Below are 15,380 nucleotides of genomic sequence, written 5' to 3' on the forward strand. Positions count from 1 at the left end.
GGCCACGTGCAAGGCAAACACCTTACCCACTGTGCTATCACTCCAGCCCCCCCACTATCTTTTTTTTTTTTTAAATTGTCCAGACTTTGTACTTTATTTATTTATTATTTTTTTGCTTTTTTTGGGGGGTCACACCCAGCGATGCTCAGGGGTTACTCCTGGCTTTGCACTCAGGAATTGCTCCTGGCAGTGCTTGGGGGACCATATGGGATGCCGGGGATCGAACCCAGGTCGGCCGAGTGCAAGGCAAATGCCCTACCCGCTGTGCTATCGCTCCGGCCCCTCCCACTATCTTTTTTGAGGTTAGTTTGTGAATTGGGCATTTCTGTGTCAGAGGGTGTCAAGTGTAGCTGCTGGCCTTCAGACAGAAAGGGGCCTGGTTTGGTTTTTGTTCTCTTGGTTTTTGCCATTTTTAAGGTAGCATGTTATAATTCATAGAGAAAATAAATATGTTAGTTTCCTCCCTTATTTGCAGAAATTTTAAGCCAAAATTAAATGGACAGGTTTTCATCTTCTTCAGTCTCCCATATTATCCACTAATATTAAGGCAGATCATTAAACGTGATAGAGCAGCTGTTTCTCAGATCTGTTTAACTAGTGCTACCATTTCTTCTCACCTTCTTCTCAGGGTGATGTAAATGGTGTGTGTGAAAGTTCTTAGTAAATTATAAGTTATTAACTGAATATAAGACAACCATTATTATCAAATCTGAAGTAGAAATCATTCTGCTAAATTTTTAGAGAACGCCTAAGAGATTCTTTCGTACGCCTCTTTAAATAGTACCAGAAATGTAGGTTCTGAAAATATATGAAAGTACTGTATCCTTTTTCCAGATCTGTGTTCAAGATTTGAGACACTGTTAAAATAAGTACTCCAGGTACTGGAGCAGTAGTACAATGGATCCTTGCACACGACTGATCCGGGTTCAATCCTCGCATCTCATACATACTCCAGAGCCACCTGAGAGTAATTCCTAAGTGTAGAGTCAGGAGTAACCCCTGAGAATCACCAGGGGTGGCCCAAAAAACAAAAATTCAAAAAAAAATTAAAAATAATTCTGATAGAGTGAGTTGCTTTTTGTATTTAACTACAGGAGGAAATTTCATTGCCTCTGACTATTTCCCATTCTTATTTGATCACAGTCCAAAGAGCAGATTGATCCAGTTAAAGAAGGAGAAATTGGAATATACTCCAGGAGAGCATGAATATGGTTTATTCCCAGCCCCCATTCATGTTGGTAAGTATTCAGTATACAAAATTTAATGTATTGCTGAAGAGGGGGAAATTCCATTTCTTGGATTTAGGATGAAATCCTAAATTTGTGACATTATCATTTCTACATTTCCTGTGGCTTCAGAATCTTTCTTTACCTTTTTTTGGTGGGTAATGGGGAGCCTCCATAGCGGTCCCTAGACAGACGCCTAGGCCACTCCCAGTGATACTGGCTGACTAGGTAAGTGATTCAGAGATAAGACCTGAGTGTGCAGTTCTGCTCAGATGCTACAGTACCAGAGACCACCAGGGCCACACTCTACTTTGGGGGACCCCCCCCCCAAGGATGCACCCAACAGTGCTCTAGACACCATGTCATATCAGTGGTGGAACCAGAGTCAGGCACATATGACTCATTTGCTCATAAACTATTTTCCAGCCCCCTTCTTTACCATTTAATTCATACAGTGAGACCCCTCTTCACCTTGTCCATATGTTCTTGGAAATTATAACTGTGAAGTGAAACGATGCATAACAAATCAGTTTTAACTTGGGTGGAGTGATATAAATAGAGTTCTCATGGCATATTTTTATTCACCTAAATGTTACCAAACTCTAAACACTCGAAATTGTTCTAATATTGAGTCGTAAATTGTAATTATCTCTGCTTATTCATTTTTTCAACTCACTTAGTTCAAGTTGAGCGTGGTTGGAACTTAACCCAGCAGTTCCGTGCACAAGGCAGGAAGCCAGCCCTTGATAGGGTGGGGTGTTTCATATCTGACCCTTCTCTTCTCCTTCTTCTCCCTTTTCTGAGCCCCCTTTTCTCTCCTCATTCCACTTCTTCCTTCTCTTATCATTATCCACCCCACCCTCCATCCCCCACCCCTAGTTTTTTTTCCCTGCATCACCTCCCAGTTCTCTCTTCTGGGAGCTTTGTTAACATTGTTTTTGTTAGTCTCACAAAAAAAAAAAAAAAAAACCAAGAAGAGTGTCAGATGTGTTTTGTTGTTGTTGTTGTTGTTTTTGTTTGGTTTTGTTTTATTTGGTTTTGTTTGGTTATTTGCTTTTTGGGTCTCACCGGTGATGCACAGGGGTTACCCCTGGCTCTGCACTCAGAAATTACTCCTGACTAGAAAGGGAAAGACCCAGTGTCAGTCCTCAAAACACAGGGAAACTTAAGCTGGCATCGTTTTCCTTGGCCCTGTTGACATCCCATTCCAGTTAGGAGGACTTTCCCAAACTAGATCATACACTGTAGGAGCCCAACCTCACACTTGATTTCTGTGAAATAACCAGCATCGTTGTTGCTTTAAGGTTTGGTGGTTTTGCTATTCCCAAGTTTAAGCTGTAGGCCCTTTTGGCCTCATACATCACAGTCCCAAGTGCGGGCATACAAAAAGTTCCTAAGCACCTGAATTCAGGTTTTCCATTGAAGAACCCAAGCCCAGAGTGTATTTAGTAGTAGCCCAGTGAGATGAGAGTAAATCTGCAGTAGTTGGTAACATGGTTTTGGTGTCCCACTGCAAGAGGTATAGACAGCCCATCACTGCAGCCTCTCTGAGAAGGTTCTCTATGCCCTGGGAATAGGAAGGGATGAATGAGTCTTGGCCTAGCTGTGACCAGAAGGGTTCAGAAGTTGCTCACCACCCCAAGTCTGCTCAGACTCTTCTCAGTCTCTTGGGACCACAGTTGGTGGCAGGACAGTACACTGTTGAAGTTGCAGATGCTCTGCTGATCTGATGTTATTCACTCACTTGGCTGACTCCAGTCCAGTCCCTTCCAAAGCACAGGGGAAAGCAGAGAGTGTGTATCTCCCTGTAGATACACCTAGGGAATATGTATCTGAGATGTTGTCAATCATTGAAAAGCTAACTTGGGACATGCCTGGTGGTCGTTTTCAGGGTTGGTGTAAGGGAGAGGGTGGGAGGTGGGGCCTGCCCAGACTACAGGGTTCGTGGCATGGGGGTGCATGGGAGAGTAAGGCACAGAGGAGTTTGTTTCTGGAATGTCCAGAACTCAGGAAAATAGTGTACTACTGCAATTTCTTTTTTTCCTTTTTTTTTTTTTCTTCTTTTTGGGTCATACCCAGTGATGCTCAGGGACTCCTGGCTTTGCACTCAGGAATTACTCCTAGCAGTACTTCGGGGACCATATGGGATGCCAGGGATTGAACCTAGGTCAGCCACATGAAAGGCAATTGCCCTACTCACTGTAATGTCACTCCGGCCCAGCAATTTCTTAAATAAACTTAAAAAGGAAAGATACTAGATGACAGAAAAATTTATCCTTGAGGTTAGTAGAAGCACTAACCTGAGGGTGCTCAGGGGACTGTATGGATGCTTGCTTTCTTAGAAAGAGAAAGTACTCTCTTGCAAATGTACAACTTGCACATTCCACACAGTTTATAGAAAACACGTATGATATTGCTGACAAAGAAAGGTGTTGGGGAGTTTCTTTTGTCTTTTAAGGACCAGTTTTGACAGTTTTATATTTTTGTACGCTGATAATTGACCCAAGGTCCTCATACGTAGAAAGCGGTCACTCAGCCACCAAGTTATATTTCTCTTCCCCCAACTTTGACTTTTTTAATTGTTTTGCTGCTGTAGTACATACTTGTAAAGAGAAGGAAAGTAGAATGGAAAGATAAATTACTAGGTGGTATGGCTGTGGCTTGCATGTGTGTGACCCTGTGTTGGGTGCGTTCAAGGCAAGTACCTTGTCCACTGTACTTTCTGGTCCCCCGTAAAAGAAAATAGTTAATGGTACCATGAAAAAAGCAATAGTTCAGTCATCATTCAAATACTTGCATAGTATATTTCCTTAAGACAACCATCATGTTTAATAATGCGGTATCACTGTCATCCCGTTGCTCATCGATTTGCTCAAGCGGGCACCAGTAATGTCTCCATTGTGAGACTTGTTACTGTTTTTGGCATATCGAATATGCCATGGGTAGCTTGCCAGCTCTGCCGTGCGGGCAAGATACTCTCGGTAGCTTGCCGGGCTCTCCGAGAAGGGCAGAGGAATCGAACCCAGGTTGGCCGCGTATAAGGCAAATGCCCTACACACTGTGCTATTGCTTCATTCATTCAATATTTCATCAAAAGATCCACCATTATTATTCGGAATTTTCCCCCAACAATCAGACCTGCCGAAAAGGCATCATTAGACAGTTTGTTTTCTACTGCTGATAATGAAGAGCATATGATGTCGCATGGCTGGCCGCGCAATTTTGGACTTCTGATATTTTAGTAATTAAGTCTGGAGGGATTTCTGCCAAAAGCCACTGGGTTCCAAGATTGGTTTGTGTTCCTCTGGGATCATGGCCATTCAAGAGCCAGAGGGGTCGTTGGTGGGTAGCAACGTGGGATCTCGTCGGGACAGGTAGGGAGGCTGGTTCAACCCCCCCATCCTCAAGGCCCCGAGTGTCTCATCACTGCAGGCTGCTGTTCAATAGGCTCTGAAAGATGGCGGTCACTGTGCTGCCAGACAGGGAGGGGTTGGGGGTGGTGGCGGGGGAGGCTGATGGAACAACACTGAAGGAACTGTTAGTAGGCGGCAACTCAGGGTCTTGTCTGGGCAAGGAGCCATACCTTTACTTTTTTCTTTTTTCTTTTTTTTTGCTTTTTTGCTTTTTGGTTACACCCAGCATACACAGGGGTTACTCCTGGCTCTACACTCAGGAATCACCCCTGGCGGTGTTCAGGGGACTGTATGGGATGCTGGGAATCGGAACTTGGGGACCATATGGGATGCTAGGAATTGGAACTTGGGTTGGCCGAGTGCAAGGCAAACGCCCTACCCGCTGTGCTATTGCTCCAGCCCCACCTTTACTTTTTGACGGGTGAGAACAACACCCTACTGTGTTCTGTACTTCTGTTGCTGCTCCGTTGCTGCTCCTGGTGGGTTTAGAGGACCATGTGTAGTGCCAGGGATCAAACCTGGGTCAGCTGCATGCAAGGTGAGCATCCTGCCAGCTGTACTCTCTCTAGCCCTCGATTTTTCTGTTTTTTTTGTTACATTTTGTTGTTTGGTTTTTGGTGGGGTTTTTTTTTTTTTTTTTTTTTTTTGCGCCACACCCAGCATGCTACCCTTTGGTGCTCAAGGGATCAAAACCAGGCCTTCTACACACTCAGCCCATTGAGCTTTCTCCAACACCATCTCATAAATATTCTTATCAGCAAATGAGTTATTTAAATAGGAATTAAGGTTAGGAAATACTTTCCAAACTCTTTAGAGTCAGTCTTAGATTAGGTATTGTAATGAAGAGTAACAGGTACCAGTCAATCCAGTTAATAATTTCATTAAGCAAATAACTATTAATATCTACTTTTCTTCTTGACATTTATTGTTTGGTAGTAAATTTGCTGTGTTAAATGTTTTTATGTAGCTACTATTAAAATATACCCTGGACCAGGAGGAAGCTCATACAGGTAGGGTAGAAGGATGTTTTGCGGGAGACCCTGTTTTAATTCCCAGCAACACATGCATTACCTTCCCCAAGCACCACCAGCAGGAGAGGTGACCTCTGAGCACCTCTAGGGTATGGCCCAAAAACCAAAAATAAATACAAAATTAAGTACACGTATATTTAGGCCAACAGAAATAACAACAACATATATTTGTGTATCTTTAACATTGCACATGAAGTTACAGTGGCAAAGAGCAATTTAAAATTTGTAAAAATTCATGAAACTAAAGATGGAATCTTATTTTTCTAATCAGTGCATATTAGACTTTATGGCTATTTAACCTTTTCTGTGACAAGTACTGAAATTGCTAGTGTTTTTTGTATGTTTCAGGAAAGTATCTAAGGCAAAAGAGAATTGACTTTCAGCTTCCTTATGACATCCTTTGGCAGTGGAAACATAATCAGGTAAAGGGAATCTATCTTAACCAGTTTTTATTATTAAGTAATAGAGGGGTGGGAGGGAAGGAATGCAAGCCTTTTTCTCTGCCTCTTTGTCATTGCTCTCATCTTAGGAAGTGTCCCTGTGAAGGTTAGAGACTTACGAAAAATGAATTCGCATCCATATTTAATGTGACCTATTTGCCTTTACTCACACTTCAAAATAGCAGTAAGTTCCTGCTTCCCTCGGCAACCTTCTGTTAACATTCTGGACTTTTATTTTGGTAGCACAGATTATGTTCTGTAAGAATCCTGTTTCATGGAGGTCTCGGGAGAATTTAGATGTACTGCCAGCAGCATTAAGAAATTTCCTGCTTTATATTTGTTGGCTCCTTCTGTTTGGAATTTATTTTTCACATACAACCAAAGGAAATAGGAAAAATGTTTAACACTCCTGCTTTTAAAGATCTTTAAATATACTGGGAACTAAAAATAAGAAGGTGCTGTTTCTCTCTTGATTTTCTAATTGAAAAATTCCCCTCCAGTTATTTTTGTATTACGCTATGGCCCCCTGATTCTAAATTAAAAACTATCATGGGGGTAGAGAAAGTAATGGTACAGCAGGTAGGGAGTTTGCCTTTGCACACAACTGACCTAGGTTCAGTCCCCAACGGCATCCCCATGCACTGCCAGGAGTAACCCTTGAGCATTGCCAGATGTAACCCCAAAATAAAAACTAATAAAGTAGTAGTCAACAGGCCGAAAGCATGCTTTGCATGCAGGATACCTGGGTTCAATCCCTTTTACCACATGGTCCCAGTTAGTGGCCCCAAGTGCAGAGCCAGGAGTAGCTTCCCAGTATCATCAGCTAGTTCCCAAAAACTACAGAATAAAATGAAGAACAACCATTATAGAAGCCAGAGAGATAGTACAGGTGGTACAGCAGATGCCTTACTCTCAGTTTGGTATCCAGCACCATATATGGTACCCCAAGTACCATTAGGTGTGATCCAAAGCCTCATCTCCCATAATGAAAACTTGGGGAATAAACATTCAGGCAAATGAGGTGAATAGATACTTGATTTTTGCTAATTTCTCTTTCCATTTTATGAAATCGAGGATCAAAAAAGATTATTCTTGGGAAGCCTAAAGTAATGGACATTGTCTTCTTGAATTTTATCCTTTTTTTTCTTTCTTTCTTTCTTTCTTTTCGGGCTACACCCAGCAATCCTCGGGGGCTACTCCTGGTTCTGCACTCAGGAATTACTCTTGGAGCGGTGCTCAGGGACCATATGGGATGCCAGTGATGGAAACTGGGATGGCCATCTCATGGCAAAGGCCCTTCCCTATCTCTCCGGCCCATCTTCTTGAATTTTATTTTATTTTATTTTATTTTAATTCTTTTATTAATTCACCATGTGGAAAGTTATAAAGCTTTCAGGTTAAAGTCTCAGTTATACAATGCTCAAACACCCATCCCTTCACCAGTGCACATATTCCACCACCAAGAATCACGATATACCTCCCCCTTCCCCACACCTCCCCAGCCCCATCTTCTTGAATTTTAAAAGGATCGGTGTTGAATATTTTTTCTAGAGAGCTTATAACAATGAAAACAGTGTTTTGACTATACCCATCGAAAGATGAAAGATGATAATGATAATGGAATAAATCTTTTTGGGGGGTTGGGGCATACCGAGCAATGCTCAGGGGTTACTTCTAGCTCTGCACTCAGGAATTACTCCTGGTGGAGCTCAGGAGACCATGTGGGCTGCCGCGGATATAACCTCAATCAGTTGTGTGAAAGCCAGTGTCTTACCCACTCTACAGTCTCTCTGGCCCAGATGATGGAATTATTCTTGCACTTTTAATGGACTATAGTTCAGACAAGTTTGCTGTTTTTCTTTTTTATGTTTGGCAACAGTTGGGGATGTGGGTGGCACTCACAATGGGAACCTGGGTACCATGATCAATCTTAGGCATCCTATATGGAAAGCATGCAACCCAGACCTTTTGGGAACAGGGAGAGGGTGGCAAAGAAGAGGGCATGCCGGGTGGCGTTCACAGGATACTCCTGACTATATGCTTGAGGGACCATGTGGTATCAGGTATTGAGCCCAAGTTTGTCTGTGGAAATCTTGTACTAAGCCCTTTGAGCTGTCTCTGCAGCCCCTGGGTTACTGTTTTTCTTATGCTCTTTTATGATAAAATGCTGCCCAAATAATTACTTTTTGTTTGGGACTTTTTGTTTGGTTTTGTGGGGACTTTGGACTGGGGGTAGGTGGGGGGATTTTATTTGTTTTGGAACTCCCACCTGTCAGTACCCAGGGGTTTGTCCTGACAGTTGCTCAGGAACCACATGGAATTCCTGGGATGAACCCAGGTAAGCTACATTCAAGGTAAACACCCTTCCCTACCCACTCCAGACCCATACCTCTTCTCTATAGATTTTCTTTTTCAGGTTTTTGGGGCACATCCGATGATGCTCAGGGCTTACTCCTGGCTCTGTGCTTAGGAATTACTCCTAGTGGTGCTCAGGGACCATATGAGATACCTGGAATCAAACCTGGGTCAACTGCCTGCAAGGCAAACACCCTACCCACTGTATTTTCCCTTCAGCCTCTATAAGTTCTTTTTTTTTCTAGTGGGTTTTTTGTTTTGTTTCGTTTGGGGGTTTGCCTTTTTTTTTTTTTTTATGATAGCATTAAAATCTGAGGGGGTGGGGGGAGACTTAGGCCACCTGGAAATGCTTAGATCAGAATCAGTTGAACGCAAAACAAGTGCCTTAATCCCTGTACTATATCTCTGGCCTAACCTTTAAATTTTTATTTCACTTAATATAGATTTCTAGTTACTGGAAAACTTAGTAATGCTATTTTTGTAAGGGTCTGTGTGTATATTAGACACATAAATAGCTACTTTCCTTCAAACACTCATCTATATGTAATATTTTAATTTTAAGGTTTGATTTGTTTTGTTTTGGGGGCCACACTTGTTGATGCTTAGGGGTTACTCATGACGACTCTGCTCTCAGGAATTACTCCTTAGGGTTCTAAGAAGACCGTTTGGGATTCCGGGAATCAAACCTGGGTGAACCACATGCCAGGCAAATACTCTTCCCCACTGTACTATCACTGTGACCCGTCTAATTTTGTTTTTAATAAGGTCATTTAAACATTATTATTTATAGTTAAAAGTAAATACCTAGTTTTTCCTTTCGATTTCTGGTTTTTTTTTTAACTGCAGGGTTTTTTATTTTATTTAATCTTCTTTTAACTCTGATCAAGTAAGTCACCTTTTATTTCAAGGTAAAAAGTATCAACAAAACCAAGTGTTTTGTTTCCTTCAAATACAACCAGAAAATCTTACAGATACTTTCATCTGAGCAGAGTACATGGATAACTTCCTGTATTTTTAGTGATTGATACTGATGTCTGGCATTTAAAATTGAATGCTATATCAAGATTTTTCTTTTTTTCTTTTAGCTATACAAAAAGCCAGATGTTCCACTATATAAAAAAATCCGTTCAAGTGAGTAATTTAGGAGCTATTTTTTTCTACTTCCATATTATCAATATTACTTATAGCCTCGCACTTAAAAAATTATTTCATACATGTACAAACTGTTGTTTGCTGTCTTCTCTCAAGATGTCTACGTTGATGTCAAACCCCTTTCTGGTTATGAAGCCACCACCTGTAACTGTAAGAAGCCAGATGGCGACACCAGGGAGGGCTGTGTGGACGACTGCCTCAACAGGTACCGTACTAAGCTGATTTCATGGTTTTCATAGATTTGGTACTTCGTCTGGAGGGAAAGGCTCTTTGATTTCCCCTCAAGTATTCCACAGAGAATAGTAAAAACCTGATTGATGTGGGCCAGTGAGACAACTCAGCAACTGAGTACATGCTTTGCCTGCTGGAATCTGGGTTTCATCCCCAGCACATCACCTCCAAGTATTGCCAGGAGCTACTCGTATAGTTCTGGGAATCAAATAGACAACAACCCTAACTGATGGACTGTCTTAGTTTGCATTGCTTAACCATGAGAAATTCATTTCTCACAATTCTGGATGCTGGGAAGTCCCGAGTTCACACTGTAGTGAAGGCCCACTTCTTGGCTTATAGTCAACTGCCTTCCCCTTGTTTGCTTCCATAACCTTTCTGAGTATATACTCAGAGAGAGTAAAAGAGCTTATGAACTAGTCAGAATCTTACTATATCTCAAAATTGTTCATTAAGGTCCAGGATGCTGCTCAGTGGTAGAGCACTTGGCCTTGAACATTTGAGGATTCCTGGCATCACCAAAAGAAGAAAGAAAAATGTCCAAAGATTTAAAAAAAGTTTTATAGATAAACCTAGCATCTAAGTAGTAAACTGTTTTACATCAAAAAATTCATAAATTACAGAATTTGAACCTCTCTGGTGCAGAAGCCACATTCTGTAAGCATACTTCCTTTGAATAAGTCATTAATAGCAGGTCAAGCAGTTTTGGGAAGGCCTCCCAAGTGGTACTTGGGAATCCAGAGCCACTCCCAATAAGGCTTGTCCCAAGCTACAGGCCTGGCAGTTCAGTATTCTGATTAGAGATAGGAGGCTGCTAGAAGCCAGTAGGTAGGGCCACACTGGCAAGGACCTAGGTGTATGCAGTGAACTCAGGACCTTGTTTACAGAAGCATTTATTCACCCCATTTGAGTTATCTCCCTAGCCCCAGCAGTTGAGTTTTTGATCATTTAAAAATTTAATTTTGGAGAGAGATGCAAATCAAAACAACAATGAGATATAATCTCACACCACAGAGACTGGCACACATTCAACAGAACAAAAGCAACCAGTGCTGGCGTGGATGTGGGGAAAAAGGTTTTTTGGTGTTTTTTTTTTGTTTGTTTGTTTTTTTTTTTTTTTGGGTCACACCTGGCAATGCACAGAGGTTACTACTGGCTCTGCACTCAGGAATCACCCCTGGCAGTGCTCAGGGGACCATATGGGATGCTGGGAATCGAACCCGGGTTGGCCGCATGCAAGGCAAACGCCCTACCCGCTGTGCTATTGCTCCAGCCCCGGATGTGGGGAAAAAGGGACGCTCCTTCACTGTTGGTGGGAATGCCAACTGGTCCGGCCTTTCTGGAAAACAATATGGACAGTCCTTCAAAAACTAGAAATTGAGCTTCCATATGACCCCGCAATACCACTTCTGGGAATATGTCCTGAGGATGCAAAAGAGCACAGTAGAAATGACATCTGTACCTATATATTCATTGCAGCACTGTTCACAATAGCCAAAATATGGGAACAACCTGAGTGCCCTAAACCAGCCTTTAACAGATGACTGGTTAAAGAAACTTTGGTACATCTACACAATGGAATACTATGCAGCTGTTAGGAGAAATGAAGTCATGAAATTTGCTTATAAATGGATAAACATGGAGAGTATCATGCTAAGTGAAATGAGTCAGAACGAGAGGGACAGACGTAGAGGGACTGCACTCATTTGTGGAGTGTAGGGATAGCATCACATGAGGCTGACACCCAAGGACAGTAGATACAAGGGCCAGGAGGATTGCCCTATGGTTGAAAGACTGCTTCATGAGCGGAGGGGAGAAGGCAGATGGAATAGGGAAGGGATCACTAAGAAAATGATGGCTGGAGGAACCAGTTGGGATGGGAGATGCATGCCGAAAGAAGATAATGGACCAAACATGATGACCTCTCAGTGTCTTTGTTGCAAGCTATAATGTCCAAAAGTAGAGAGAGAGTATGGAGAATATTGTCTGCCATAGAGGCAGGGGGAGGATGGGAAAGGAGGGGTATACCCGGAATATTGGTGGTGGGGAATGTGCACTGGTAGAGATGTGGGTGTTTGATCATTGTGAGATTGTAACCCAAACATGAAAGCTTGTAACTATCTCACGGTGATTCAATTAAAAATAAATAAATAAATAAATAAATCACTGTATCACTGTCATCCCATTGTTTGTCAAAAAAAATTAAAAAATAAAAATTTAATTTTGGGGGCTGGAGCAAAAGCACAGCAGGTAAGACGTTTTGCCTTGCATGCAGCAGACCGAGGTTGGATTCCCAGCATCCCATATGGTCCCCTTGAGCACCGCCAGGAGTAATTCCTGAGTGCATTTGCATGAGCCAGTAGTAACCCCTGTGCACCGCTGGGTGTGACCCAAAAGGCAAAAAGAAAAAAAGGTTAAAATTTAATTTTGAGGATAGTACAGGAGGTAAGGCACTTCCCTGACATGTGGCTGCAGCTGCTGCATCCCTGGTTCAAATCCCCAGAACCACATATGGTTCCCTGAGCAGAGTGCCAGGAATGTGATGAGCAATCGGACCTGACCTCCCCCTACTCACCCCTCCCCCACAGAAAATATTTTTCTTTAACAGAAGTTGGGGTTCAGGTGGTGATGGTACTGGGTTTAAGATACTTGCCTTAATGAAACCGACCCCAGTTTAATCTACCACACTGCATATAGCCAGTCCCCTGAGCACCACCTGTGTAGCCTCAAAACCAAAAAATAAATAAGTTAGAGTCTGGGATTAAAATATAGCTCAGTGGTGAGCCATGGGTTCACTCCTCAGCACCACCACTTGGTGGCATGACTTCCCAAACTATGAGCATAGTGCTCAGGGCGTCTGCAGTCACTCACAGTGATCCTCGGCTAGGCTCTGCATGTGGAATGGCTCAGTGATCAGGCTGGCAGTGTGATCCTGTTCACATGCAGCAGTGCTGAGGGCCACCTGGGCTTTATCTTGAGGTATTAAGGTTGGGGCTGGTGTGATAGCACAGCGGGTAGGGCGTTTGCCTTGCACGTGGCCGACCCAGGTTCAAATCTCAGCATCCCATATCGTCCCCTGAGCACCGCCAGGGGTGATTCCTGAGTGCATGAGCCAGGAGTGACCCCTGTGCATTGCTGGGTGTGACCCAAAAAGCAAAAAAAAAGATTCATTTAAGGGCCAGAGAGTACAACGGTAGGTGCCAGGAATCTATCTCAGGGCATCTATATGCCAGACATGAGACTCCAGTCCTTTGAGCTATCTCCCCAACTCTTATGTTACCTTCCTTTAAAGAAAAATTTTTTTAAAAAGTTAGGAATGGCTTAAATGCCTTGCATATTTCAAACCTTCATCCTCCAACACTATATGTTCTCTAATCCCCTGTTTCATAAGGAGTGACACACCCCAAATAGAAAAAAATCCCTCAAATGCAATACAGCTACAAATATAGCAAAGGGATATGATTACAGTGTGGTCATGCATCTAATGAATGATGTGGTGATGAATGTTAAATTAAGACTTTTTTATTTTGTTTTTCAAACCACACCAAGTATTTCTCAAGATCCTGGAGCTTATGCTTGCTTTGCATGCATGCTCACACTTTGAGCCATAGACTACACCAAAACTAAAAAATGTTCTAATGGATGCTTCTTTACAATTGAGAAATCATTTGAAGATTTAGTTAAAGGCCCAGAGAGTGCAATGGGTAGGTGACTTGCCTCACATGCAACCATCCTGGGTTCAAACCCAACACTGCATGTGGTCTCCCAAGCACTTTCAGGAGTGATACTTGAGCAGAGTCAGAAGTGAATCCTGAGTGAATCTTCTGTATCCTAGTAGTGCTTGGGGTGCCATATCTGCTGTCAGGGATTTTAATTAGGGTCAGCTGGATGTAAAGCAAGTGCCTTTAACCCCTGTACTGTCTCTTTGATCCTAAACCTTTTTTTTTTTTTTTCCATTTTTGAGTGGGGTTGAGCTATACCCAGCTGTGTCAGGGCTTATTCCTTGCTCAGTGCTCAGGGATCACTCCTGGCAGTGCTTGAGGTACCATATATGGTACCACAGCTTGAGCAGGGTTGGCTGCATGCCCACTGTACTTCTTCTCTGGATCACATCTCCTCCAAATAAAGGAGATTTTTCCCCCTCTGGTTTTTCAAAGGTATTATATAGGTAAAGGAAATTTATATTTCTAGATCATAAAATTCTTAGTTTGCAGCATTTACTTTGATTTTTACAGTTTTATTTTCTAGTCATAATCTAGAAATATGTCTTGTTTTATCTTTGTTGTTTATCACTGTCATCCCTTGCACGAGTGGGCAACAGTAATGTCTCCATTCAACCCAGCCCTGAGTTTTGTTTTTGTTTGTTTGTTTTTGCTTTTTGGGTCACACCTGGTGTGACCCAAAAAGCATAGGGATTACTCCTGGCTCTGCACTCAGGAGCCACTTCTGATAGTGCTCAGTGGACCATATGGGATGCTGGGAATCGAACCCAGGTCTGCCGTGTGCAAGGCAAATGTCCTACCTGCTGTGCTACCACTCCAGCCTCCAGCCCTGAGATTTTAGCAGCCTCTCCTTACTCATCTTTCCCAATGATTGGAGGCTCTTTCAGGATCAGGGAAATGAGACCTGTTATTGTTACTGTATTTGGCATATCAAATACGCCACGTGGAGCTTGCCAGGCTCTTTTGTGTGGGCAGGTTACTCTCGGTAGCTTGCCGGGCTCCTCGAGAGGGATGGAAGTTGTTTGTCAAAGTAAAATAAATGTTTTACTCTAGAATTCTCCAGTTTTGAACAACCTCTCAGTGGTTGTTTTCAAGCAGAAGTATATTTCATTTTCTTTTCTTTTGGCACCACACCCAGTGGTGCTCAGGGTTAGTTGGTCCCAGCGATCAATCCCCAATTTCCAGCACACAAAGCAGTACTTTCAGCCATCTCCCAGCCCTCTAGTAGAATATTTGTTTTCTTTTGTTTTCTGTTTTTGGTTTGGGATCACACCTGGTGATACCTGTGGATTATTCCTGGCTCTGCATTCAGGAGTTACTCCTGTTGGTGCTCAAAGGAACAATTTTGGGGGCCTTGGATTGAACCTGGGTTGGCTGTGCACAAGGCAAATGTGCACAAGACCTGCTGTACAATCGCTCTAACCTCTAGCAAGAATTTTTTTAAATTGAACTCTTTTATCTCAGCACTCTATATTACATTTATTTTTATACTGTTGTTCCACCCATGGGCTGGAGGTTTGATTCCTCCACCCCTCTCTCAGAGAGCCCGGCAAACTACTGAGAGTATCTTGCCTGCACGGCAGAGCCTGGCAAGCTACGCGTGGCGCATTGGATATGCCAAAAACAGTAACAACAAGTCTCACAATGGAGATGTTACTGGTGCCCGCTTCAGCAAATCGATGAGCAACGGGATGACAGTGATACAGTGACTTTTGTATACCCATAGTTGATTACAGATGTTTGATCGGGGATATAGTTCAATGTAGAGCACTTGCCTTGCATATGTGAGACCCTAGACGTTTCCTCTCTC

General features: G+C 42.7%; 1 protein-coding gene across 2 annotated transcripts in view; it reads left to right on the plus strand.

Moving 5' to 3' along the window:
- The window catches only part of ASH1L (ASH1 like histone lysine methyltransferase), a 177,879-nt gene that overhangs the window by 129,035 nt on the left and 33,464 nt on the right, over nt 1–15,380 (plus strand). For both annotated transcript variants that reach the window (XM_055139889.1, XM_055139890.1), the window contains exons 7-10: nt 1,144–1,238; nt 6,019–6,092; nt 9,551–9,596; nt 9,714–9,822. In XM_055139889.1, the coding sequence (XP_054995864.1) occupies nt 1,144–1,238; nt 6,019–6,092; nt 9,551–9,596; nt 9,714–9,822 (324 nt within the window). The remainder of the gene's footprint in view (nt 1–1,143; nt 1,239–6,018; nt 6,093–9,550; nt 9,597–9,713; nt 9,823–15,380) is intronic.

This window comes from Sorex araneus, chromosome 5 (assembly GCF_027595985.1).
Source record: "Sorex araneus isolate mSorAra2 chromosome 5, mSorAra2.pri, whole genome shotgun sequence".
Lineage (NCBI taxonomy): Eukaryota > Metazoa > Chordata > Mammalia > Eulipotyphla > Soricidae > Sorex > Sorex araneus.